Source organism: Oncorhynchus kisutch, linkage group LG15 (genome assembly GCF_002021735.2).
Source record: "Oncorhynchus kisutch isolate 150728-3 linkage group LG15, Okis_V2, whole genome shotgun sequence".
NCBI classification, from domain to species: Eukaryota; Metazoa; Chordata; class Actinopteri; order Salmoniformes; family Salmonidae; genus Oncorhynchus; species Oncorhynchus kisutch.
This window is the reverse complement of record NC_034188.2, coordinates 54,610,707-54,622,956: the sequence shown is the minus strand read 5'-3', so window position 1 is coordinate 54,622,956 and position 12,250 is coordinate 54,610,707. Positions and strand designations below refer to the sequence as shown.

General features: G+C 46.0%; 1 protein-coding gene across 8 annotated transcripts in view; it reads right to left on the bottom strand.

The window, feature by feature from the left end:
• LOC109905507 (unconventional myosin-Ic) overlaps positions 1-12,250 on the bottom strand; it is a 68,252-nt gene that overhangs the window by 40,612 nt on the left and 15,390 nt on the right. Inside the window, exon 1 of one of the 8 annotated variants that reach the window (XM_031790541.1) lies at positions 4,466-4,709. The exons of the other annotated variants lie outside the window; for them this stretch is intronic. Within the exon in view, the coding sequence (XP_031646401.1) occupies positions 4,466-4,483 (18 nt within the window). The 5' untranslated portion in view covers positions 4,484-4,709. Of the gene's footprint in view, positions 1-4,465; positions 4,710-12,250 lie in introns of those variants that run through there. 8 annotated transcript variants of the gene reach the window in all.

The following is a 12,250-nucleotide window of genomic DNA, read 5'->3' as shown; positions in this document are numbered from 1 at the left end:
ATCCAAGTTTATCATTAAAAAAAGCTAATTGATCATTAGAAAACCTTTTTGTAATTATGTTAGCACAACTAAAAACTGTAGTTCTGATTAAAGAAGCAATAAAACTGACCTTCTTTAGACTAGTTGATAATCTGGAGCATCAGCATTTGTGGGTTCGATTACAGGCTCAAAATGGCCAGAAACAAATACCTTTCTTCTGAAACTCATTAGTCTATTCTTGTTCTGAGAAATGAAGGCTATTCCATGCGAGAAATTGCCCAGAAACTGAAGATTTCATACAACGCTGTAGACTAGTCCCTTCACAGAACAGCGCAAACTGGCTCTAACCAGAATAGAAAGAGGAGTGGGAGGCCCCGGGGCACAACTGAGCAAGAGGACAAGTACATTAGACTGTCTAGTTTGAGAAACAGATGCCTCACAAGTCCTCAACTGGCAGCTTCATGAAATAGTACCCACAAAACACCAGTCTCTAAGTCAACAGTGAAGAGGCGACTCCGGGATGCAAAGAAAAAGCCATATCTCAGACTGGCCAATAAAAATAAAATATTAAGATGGGCAAAAGAACACAGGCACTGGTCAGAGTGTTATAATGAATTACAATTTACTAGGGTACATTCATATGAATCACAATAAAAATGAATTATTTGATTTATTCTTGCATATAACTAATATAAGGGCATACGTGACACTCCAATATACATAAAAAAAAGCCTTTTAGAGAATTGTAATTGCGGTTTTATTTTTTTGCTACTTTGAAATCATTTAATGTCTTTGACCCACATACGTGTATAGGGGAAAGTGGACCGACTAGTGTGACTGCAATAGCTCTACATTAGCAGGTGAAAACATTCTCCATCTCCCACTCATACGGGCAGCTGTGGTAGAAAACAATATCCGTCCCGAAACACAGACCCAACGTAGGGCTAGAGCATTCCAAGAAGACCAGTCAACAGGTTCAAATCAATGGCTCGGTTCTGTACTTTCTTTCCGCCAAACTTTACCTTCACGCAAATTAGTCCTTTCCTCACTATAGCAAACCAGCCAATTAAAGAGAAGAAAAGCAACCGCACGGCCAATAAGAGCCAGCGGCGACTGCACATTCAGTCTCTTAGGGGACACTTTGTATTCTGTCATCAGTGTGTGTCTCTGTGTATCACTGCAGTGTGCCACTAAAACAGCATTTCCTCCCAATGAGATTCTAAATCAGGAGCTACTGATGGGGAGAGAGCGGGAGAAAATAGTGGAGTCATCTATTGGAGGCTCAAGTATTGTATACGCATATAGTACGCGTAGCTTTGATTGCAGTCTCAGAGAGTGCTGCTTTCATTGAGAGACTAGCAGGACCCAGGAATGACAGGTCATATTGCTGTTAGTCAAAATATTGTATTCATTCCACCTAGTGTGGACAACTTCTAATGCACTCCTTACAAGATGGGAGAAAACAACAAAAATATTTTCTTATTGGACAAGTTGAGGGTGTCCCTCCCGGTTTTCGGTCAGTTTTCTTCCATTTGGTGTCTAGTGAATACGACTGTTCAAAAAGGGCTAGTCCATTGTCTTCCTCATTAGTGCAGTTAGCTGGAGGGCCACAGCAGCCTTGGTTCATACACACTAGCACTTCTTTGATTACGTACCGTGTCCCTGACGTCAACAAAACACACAGGAAACTGTGCAAATCATCATCATATTTGGCTATCAAAACACAGGCATACAACCAGGGGTTGAATTGGGATTTTGAATTAGGTGGTGGAAATACCACTCAAAATCAATGGTTTTCCATGGGAATTTCTTCAAGTGACCACACCCCTCAGAGGGGTTTTAAAGTAGGCTGAGGACAACATGCTGGTAAGAGCCAAACACATTGGGGCATGTCCCAAAAAATATATTATTTGAAATTAAATGACTGGTATACATACGTACATGGTGGAAACTTCCTAGCCTATGCCTTCACCAATCCAATGGTTTTAAATTTGTGGGTTGTAGTGAACAAGTGCACACTTCAGGAAGAAACAGATTGAGATTGAGACGCACCCACAGTCGTACCTCCCCAGACCCCTTCCCCCAGAGAGAGTCAGAGTCACATCCGTGTCCCCAGGCAGCAGAGGTGACAGTGACAAGAAGACATGCAGTAGGGTTGGGGAAGACTTGGAGCCCTGCCTCGGTGCTGTGACAGACTGACAGTAGCTTCATTAACATCATCCCTCTCACTCCCAGTCAGCGCCAAAGAATCCAGGCCCTGCCTCACAACACAGGCCTGCCATTACAACACTGTGGTGGAGCAAACACACCAACACAAACAGATACCTCCACATAGATACCGCATAGAAGTGATAGAAGGGTGGAATTCATCACGGAACACTTGACACGGAAAGAGAATTTCTTATTGGACAAGTTTGGGTAGTCCCTCGCTATTTCAGTCCGTTATCCTCTGTTTTGGTGCCTAATGAATACGACCCTGGATAGGAAGGGAATTTAGGAGATGAACTCCTAGATGGATTATAGGTGGGTCAGTGTCAGGACTCAGGAGAAACTGGCTATGTGCTTAGGTTGGTGTCAGGTGAAACTGGTGCATCTTGGTCAAAACCCAGCTACAGTGAGGGAAAAAAGTATTTGATCCCCTGCTGATTTTGTACATTTGCCCACTGACAAAGAAATTATCAGTCTATAATTTTAATGGTAGGTTTATTTGAACAGTGAGAGACAGAATAACCAAAAACAAATCCAGAAAAACACATGTCAAAAATGGATTTGCATTTTAAATGAGGGAAATAAGTATTTGACCCCTGCTCAATTAGAAACATTTCTGGCTCCCAGGTGTCTTTTATACAGGTAACGAGCTGAGATTAGGAGCACACTCTTAAAGGGAGTGCTCCTAATCTCAGATTGTTACCTGTATAAAAGACACCTGTCCACAGAAGCAATCAATCAGATTCCAAACTCTCCACCATGGCCAAGACCAAAGAGCTCTCCAAGGATGTCAGGGAGAAGATTGTAGACCTATACAAGGCTGGAATGGGCTGCAAGACCATCGCCAAGCAGCTTGGTGTGAAGGTGCCAACAGTTGATGTGATTATTCGCAAATGAAAGAAACACAAAATAACTGTCAAATCTCCCTCAGCCTGGGGCTCCATGCAAGATCTCACCCCATGATCATTGCAACTCCACGAGAACGGTGAGGAATCAGCCCAGAACTACACGGGAGGATCTTGTCAATGATCAAGGCAGCTGGGACCATAGTCACCAAGAAAAATAATTGGTAACACACTACACTGTGAAGGACTGAAATCCTGCAGCGCCCGCAAGGCCCCCCTGCTCAAGAAAGCACATATAGATGCCCGTCTGAAGTTTGCCAATGAACATCTGAATGATTCATAGGACAACTGGGTGAAAGTGTTGTGGGAGACCACAATGAGACCAAAATGGAGCTCTTTGGCATCAACTCAACTCGCAGTGTTTGGATGAGGAGGAATGCTGCCTTTGACCCCAAGAACACCATCCCCACCCTCAAACATGGAGGTGGAAACATTATGCTTTGGGGTTGTTTTTCTGCTAAGGGGACAGGACAACTTCACCGCATCAAAGGGACAATGGACGGGGCCATGTACCATCAAATCTTGGGCGAGAACCTCCTTCCCTCAGCCAGGGCATTGAAAATGGGTCGTGGATGGGTATTCCAGCATGACAATGACCCAAAACACACGGCCAAGGCAACAAAGGAGTGGCTGAAGAAGAAGCACATTAAGGTCCTGGAGTAGCCTAGCCAGTCTCCAGACCTTAATCCCATAGTAGATTTGTGGAGGGAGCTGAAGGTTTGAGTTGCCAAACGTCAGCCTCGAAACCTTAATGACTTGGAGAAGATCTGCAAAGAGGAGTGGTACAAAATCCCTCCTGAGATGTGTGCAAACCTGCTGGCCAACTACAAGAAACGTCTGACCTCTGATTGCCAACAAGGATTTTGCCACCAAGTACTAAGTCATGTTTTGCAGAGAGGTCAAATACTTATTTCCCTCATTAAAATGCTAATCAATTTTTGACATGCATTTTTCTGGATGTTTTTGTTGTTATTCTGCCTCTCACTGTTCAAATAAACCTACCATTTAAAATGAGACTGATCATTTCTTTGTCATTGGGCAAACGTACAAAATCAGCAGAGAATCAAATGCTTTTTCCCCTCACTGTACATTCCCCTCTCTCCTGTGTCCTTGCAGTTCAAGAGCACTGACTTTCAAAGCTGTGACGCAATTAATTCACACTAAGTACATTTTCTTAATATAGTTTCTACAGGCGAAACCTCCACCGATCAGCTCCTTCTCCCCTTGACAGGAACAGATTCCTTAAGCACCAACACAAGTACACAATTTAAACTGAAACACACACACACACACACAATGAAACTTATACTGTTGTGTTGCTGAGTGCTGCCTTTGAGCAGAAAGAGTGTGCGAGCGTGCAGTTCTTTTCTTACCGTGGCTCTGTACTTCATCTCTCTCCTTCCTGTTTATTGGGCGGCTTTAACAATTGTTTATACTACCAGAATGTGAGTCGTCCACGTCAGAGCGATCGCACAACTTTTGTTTTTATAACTTCTCCGGAGCCATGTGTACGAGCGACCCAGCTGCCGTCACCTCTTATTTTCTCCCCCTCAGTTGGTCACTCTCTCGCTGTACCTTCTTCGCTCTCTTTCTCCCTCCCTCTTTCTACAGAGTAAGCAGTCTCTGTGTAGTGACACTTCTCTCTCATTCCCTCTCTCTCTCATTCCCTCTCTCTCTCTCATTCCCCCTCTCTCATTCCCTCCCTCTCTCTCTCTCATTCCCTCCCTCTCTCTCTCTCATTCCCTCCCTCTCTCTCTCTCATTCCCCCTCTCCTCCTCTCTCATTCCCCCTCTCCTCCTCTCTCATTCCCCCTCTCCTCCTCTCTCATTCCCCCTCTCCTCCTCTCTCATTCCCCCTCTCCTCCTCTCTCATTCCCCCTCTCCTCCTCTCTCATTCCCCCTCTCCTCCTCTCTCATTCCCCCTCTCCTCCTCTCTCATTCCCCCTCTCCTCCTCTCTCATTCCCCCTCTCCTCCTCTCTCATTCCCCCTCTCCTCCTCTCTCATTCCCCCTCTCCTCCAGCACAGGGCCCAACAATGGATTTACAGTGGAAGGTGAAACACTAGCTTTGAACTAGTTCTAGTTTCTCTCCGACTCCTCTGCTCTTAAAACAAGGCAGATGGGGCATTAAAAAAAATCCCACAAAAACATCTCCAAGCACACATCTGGACTCAACCACCCCTGGAGAGAGGGGGAAAAAAGAAATGGAAAATGTGTCCCTCTGTACAAGGAGAGGGGGACCTGTGAGGGGCTATGGGAGAATATAGGACGACTTACACAGAAAGACAGGACCGAGTTTGGGAAGCCCTGGTGTAGAGAATCACTGTATCATCTAAACCGCTGTGAAATAAAAATGTTTCATAACCAAGCAAATTATATTTTTCAGCTGATGTACAAAAAGTAAAAGACCCGAAAAACAAAATTTAAGAACGGGACGCATAGAAATAGCGAACATAGAACAGATCTACCGCTTCTTAGACTTGCTTTCATTGAAAGTGACCTATAAAACACATGTGAATTTGGAAAAGAAATATTGCAGCTTTAAAAAGGGATAGTTAAGGAAACCTATGTACTGTTGCATAACTAGAACAAAGGTTATCAGTGTGGAACAAGATCAGTGTGGATTGCAGTCTCTTCTTGTCCATATACTGCTTTTTAAGGAAACCATCTAGATTTATAATAACCCTTGAACAAGCTCTGATTAAAACACAAAAAGGGCCAGTTAACATAAATTAAGCCTAGTCATGGACTAAAAATAATGCTCAATAGAGAATCTCCATTGAAAGAGTTTAATCCAGTAGTAGACTTAATCTGTGTCCAGAAGTCTGGCCCAAAGAGTGAAAATGAGGGCAAATAAACGGAAAACTTCAGAAATACCTCAATCGTGCCGGTGAGCTCCAGAGTTAAGGGGTATGATGGCTGTGTACCACAAAGGCCCAGGAAATCCCAACTTTATGAGAATCATGAGCAGGAGTCAGTGTTTCCTGTCTGTGGACGTGGTGGTGCCTGGTGGTTGTGCCTGGTGGCTGCAGCAGACAGCCAAGCCACATGTACCCTTTTCACACTATCGTTCTGACCCGAACCAAATGGAATAATATCAGGCTCAGATATCGTTTCATTTTCACATGGTCCTTTTCAGCACAGTTCTAGGTGATGCGGAACCAGGCCAGCTCAGTACAGCTTGGTGTAGCTCTGTTCAGTTCGGCTCAGTAGTGTGAAAGCCAGATATTCCCTTTCTGTTTCAGTCCGTTTTCCTCGGTTTCATGCACCCAGGTGAGGATGTTGGGGGTTAGTGGCTCTCTTTCCTGCCCCAGGCCAGCCCCTAACACAGCTCAGGTAAAACAAACTGGCCATGTTTACCCTTGTTGTCTGCAGCCTTGCAGCCGCCCCCCCCCCCTGCTTGCTGCTCCTGCTGACAGCGCTCTACAGCCCCCTCTATTGGACAAGCCTTCTGCTCAGCTGGCAGTAGTAGCATGTGACAGAGGAATGAGACAGAAACTTCACCTCACCTTCAATGTTCAAAAACATAGTCTATAGTTGTGTGTAATCTCCAATAAACGCTGCAGAACTACGCTCAGGGATTGTAGTTCATACCCGTGTCTCTACCTCTCACCACTGCCAACATAATCAGAGCCCCTGCCTGCAGGAATCTGAGTAATGTTTTCCAGACGGTGTGAGTTTCTCTCTCGGTCTGTCACGCTCTCTCTCGGTCGCTCGCACACACACCACACACATTCTCTCGCTCTCTTTCACTCTCTCACATGGGCACCGCTGGGCATGAGAACAAACCGAGAATGAAGGGGAAAGAAAGAAATAATGGACAGAGAACACAACAACAAAAAGAAATCAGACAGATTTGCAGTGACTTTAGCGTTGGTTACATCCATGTCAAGTGTATGTTGACAGAATGCTCATTGCTTCATTGGCATACATTGGGGCTGTACATTGTGCAGTCATGCTGATGTAGCATATTTGTGCTGAACAGGGGGGGGGGGGGGGGGGTATGCACCAGTATTCATCGGTCCTGGTTGTTAACTCTTTCCTCTCCCACATCTCTCAGTCAGGACCTCAGGGCCTCTAGAGAGACCTGGGTTCAATTACTATTTGAAATGATTTCAAATACTTTAGCTGTGCTTGATTGAGCTTGTCTGGCACCAATAGAAGTCCAAACCCCAACCATCTGGCACCCCAGGCAGGTTAAAGCAAACACTCAAAACTAATTGAAAGATTTCAAATAGTATTTGAACCCAGGTCTGCTGTCTAGGACCAATTCAAATTCAGCCTTTATGGCCCGGCTGTAAATTGCACTGTTGTCAAGTGACTGTAAAAAGGGATATAACCTTGGCAACGCAACAAACATGAACAACGTTATCAAGAGTCAGGAGACTATTTCTTCACATCTGTCTGATATTAAGGCTTATGTTGTATCCTCTTATCTTCCTTTCATTACACTACACCTTGTATTCTGTCCTTCAACATTCCTCCCTCACCCTCCTACTGGATCAAGTCTGAAATTAAAGAGTTGATGAATTAAAGAGATCCATTTTCAAAGATCTACTACGTGCACAAAGTGTGTCTGAAGTGATTACAACTTGGGACATTATGAAGTTTAAAACGGCAGCCAAGCACTGTGCCAGTCTGTCTCCGTTCGAACGGTGTTGCCAGAACCTGGGCTGGAGTGAATGCAGCAGAACCGACACATACTGCAGGACATACTGTACAGACACACATCTGGTGGAGAGGACGACAGAAGACGCACATGGTGACTAGGATCCAGCTCCTCTTTCATTGGTTCCCAGAGTGGAAACACTTATTTTCCCTAACCACTGGTCACACCACTTTAGGGAAAACACACCAAACAGAACAGAATGCTGAGGGGGGAAAAACACTGATAGCACACCAAACAGAATGCTGAGGGGGGAAAAACACTGATAGCACACCAAACAGAATGCTGAGGGGGGAAAAACACTGATAGCACACCAAACAGAATGCTGAGGGGGAAAAAACACTGATAGCACACCAAACAGAATGCTGAGGGGGGAAAAAACACTGATAGCACACCAAACAGAATACTGAGGGGGGAAAAAACACTGATAGCACACCAAACAGAATGCTGAGGGGGAAAAAACACTGATAGCACACCAAACAGAATATTGAGGGGGGAAAAAAACACTGATAGCACACCAAACAGAATGCTGGGGGGGGGGGGGGGAAACACTGATAGCACACCAAACAGAATGCTGAGGGGGGAAAAAAACAGAACACTTATTTTCTTCCCCTCCCCTATTTCTTTGTCACTTCCTCTCTCTCCCCTCATCTAGACCCACAATTACTTCCTCCCCCTCTCTGTAGCACTCTTTGCTGCTACAACAGGAACACACACAAACCCACAATTCCCATCGCCTCTCCCCGTTGTAGGGGCAAACCCATATCGCTAGTACGGGAGATAGCTCATTGCGCGACACAAATCTATGACAACCCTTAACTATTGCCGGTGACTCATCAGCTTAAATCAACATATGGTTGAAGGACAATATGATGGTGTTGTCTGGTACTGTATATACAGTAAACATGACCCCACCCCTCCGCTGAGCTGGAGCAGCTTAGTTTACAGAGTGAGTCATCGGGAGAGAAATTGCAGCTCTGTGAGAAACACACAGGCACACGTCCTTGCTTGCTTCATCCACCCACCATGTTCTATTCAGCTGGGCCCGGTGCCAACGCACTGCTACTGTCCACCATCCATTACTTTCACAGAACACTACTATTTCAACCCCACAAATTCTTAGCCCCAGGAGACCGGCACGAGTAGCTGCAGACAGTGGCCACGTTCCAGACCGACTAAAAGCAGACGAGCTGCATGAACCACAAATGAAGATCTGATATGACATCTGGCAGGTGACTGCATTGTACAGGGCTACCTGGAACGCGACCAGTGTCTTCTGTAGCCTCGGAATGATAAACAGGATGACGGGCCTCTTAAATTAAACATTCTAATTAGTCACATATGAAGAATTGTAACACTAAACAAATATTTACGCCCTCAAGTCGTGTCATCTCCCTATCTTATCCCATTCTTATTATCTCGCTCTTCTCTCAGTCTCTGCAGCCATCTTCCCCCACGATGACAGTAACCAGACCGTCTGACTGTCAGCCTTCCATTCACTAGCCCTTACCCTCCGTCTCCGTCTCGTCTCATAGGCGTGCGAGTGTGTGACAACTTTAGCTTGTCTGTCTATCAGTTGAAAGAACAGGGAAAGGTACAGGGAGGTCTATATTATAGATATATTATCATATAGATTATAGAGGGACGGTAACCTTCAGTTTGTGAAAGAAGCCAATGTGAGGAGGCTTGACTGGGAGGGAAAGGGGGACGAAGGAGGAGAAGATGAAAGACCCCTATGATGTCAGGTCAGAAGAATGTAAGCCATGTGGGCAGGAAAGAGCCAGTCAAAAAGAGAGAGGAGAGAGAGAGAGAGAGAGAGAGAGAGAGAGAGACTCAGTCTCAGAGTGTGGTCAAAGAGGATGCTAATGAGCTCATACTCTGCTGTAACATCACGCCGTCATAACGCCGTCTCTTTGGTGACTGTGTTATATTGACACAGGGCTGCTTCCCGTTCCATCGGACTCCCTTGCTGTGCCCCTCTTCCTCTCTGGGTTTTGTGAATCATTGTGGCAGCACCGGCTTGTGAGTGTGCTGTCGCCGTCTACTTTTCCATACACAGCTGTTTCCACAGTGAACAGGCTATTAGGCCTGACAGGGCCGAGGGACTATATTACAGAGCATCTGTCCCCATAACACATGCGAGTGAGTGAACTCCATTACATTCCTCTAGAATATAGAACTTGTAGGATTCAGAGGGTGTAACAGCCACACGTACAGGGTTGCAGGTGTGATTGGAGGGTGAAGTGAAAATCCAACAAGACTAGGTGAAATAAAATAATGAAAATGGTAATAAAAAATAAAATCGAAATAGCACTATATACATAACTGTGGAAGTGATGAATAAATAAATGTCCATTGGGGTGGAGGCAGAGTAAAGACTGTAGAGGGTGGGGGGGGGGGGGGGGGTAATGGCCACAGAGGAAGCCCCATGACCATTGAGGGGGTGTGGGGACCAAGTGAAATAAAAAAAACAATTGTTTTTATGTTAAAGTTATAATATTACATTAACAACACAAAGACGTACATTACTGCAGGTCACACACACACACACACACACACACACACACTAGAACAGGGAGACCAGAGGGGGCTGGTGAGAGGAGCTATAGGAGGACGGGCTCATTGCAATGGCTGGAATGGAAACATTGGAATGGTGCCAATCACATCTAACACATAGAAACAGCATTTGACTCCATTCCATAGAGTCCATTCCTCCCATTACAATGAGCCACAAGGCAGGACAATGAGATCACAAGGCAGGACCCATTGTGCAACAGAACAGACAAACATGATTATTTGTACAGTGGTGTGATGCTGCTCATCTGCAGGAAAGAATAGAGCATCCTTGTCCATCTTTGCTCTTGGCATCATGTACTGCAGACCGGGTGGCATCAGCAAGTATAACCACATTGGGTCATTTACAATCTCTTGGCCATTTACAGCCCCTAGGTGTCTATCTACAGAGGATTGTACTGTCGCCAACAGTGTCAACATTTATCTGGTCACCAAGGAGAGTTAGACAAAGCAATATTACAGCTGTTTTTTTGCAAGGGTAATGGAAGCAAACAGGCCAAAATGGAGTGCTTTCTCCCCCTTTCACACACACAAACACATCTGGCTGCCTCTCCTTCTCGCCCAGAGACGCACGCTGCCACATACTCCTCTTTTCTGCCTGAGCCAGCACTTTGGGCTGCGCAGGCATTTCCTAAAGGGTCTCCAGTGTTCCATAAAGACGTTATCCCAGCCAGCCAGCCCTGGCTAGCCCTCCTCCTTACCCCAGCAGGAATGAGGAGGAGGAAGACACACACACACACACACACACACACACACACACACACTCATATGTATGCAAGCAGAGTCTAGATCAATCAGTGGAGATTCCTCTGTGTGGACGAGGTGAATGGGGCAGTCGTCTAGCTCACAATAAGGCTACACCCTAGTCTGGGATCAGCTTTTTCTTACTATTTATCATTAGAGGCTCAACTACTAAACTGATCTTTAGGGACAAGTGATTCCATCATCTCAGTTGAGATGAGCCTGACCCCGGCCCTCAGGGCAACTGGTCCAGAGTGAAGACGTGTGAGGGACAGGGCTGTAAGGGCAATTCCCCCAACAAAGGGAATACACACTTTCTCAGACACAGAGGCAGAGAGATAAAGAACAAGCCTTTGGAGTCAACAGGGGCGAGTGGAGACTTGCAGTAGGAGGAACTCCAAACATTTCTCTCATTCCCACCCCGTCACCCCCAACACCCCTTCTTCCCTCTCCTTCGTCCCCGTCTCAATATCTGGGAGACTGCCGTGCACACCACTGACTGGCTCCATCCAGCAGGAACTCCTACTTGTACAGTACAAATAGGGCAGCTGGGCCTGTCATCCCTCCTCCCTCTCTGGTCTCCTCCCCCAGGCTAGAGGGGCCCTCTCAGGCTTATTTATACCCACACAGCCTTATATGGGCAGCTCCCGCTGCAGGCAGCAGGCTGCGGGGTATAGAGTACAGTCTACAGAGGCTTCCCACTGAAGTCATATACTCTCCAGCCCTTATCCTCTCCTCTATTGAGATAGAAGACCAATACTGGCCACACAAACTTTCCTCCCTTCCTCCGGCAGCTCTGGTGAAAGGTAGCGTGCTGTCGGCCGGCGGGACGGAGTCACTTCATTTGGTTGACGTTAAATCCTTTGCTTACCATCACAGACCCAGTGTAAACCGACTGAACCAGAAGCACTTGCACGAGTTGCCAGAATGTCGAACGCGGCCTTTCCAGTTCTCAGTATGGTTTCTGGAGGGCCGATTCCACATCAATAACAACTGCACTGCTGCCCGACACAAAAGGACTAAATAATGGATTTCGCATACTGCTGCCAAACATCCTCTATCCAATTCCCTCTAGTCCTCTCCATCTGTCCGACAGCGTATCAAATGATGGAGCCAGATCTCCCATCCCATATATCTGCCATTTCTCCTCACTGCTCTAACCGAAACATTGTTACAACA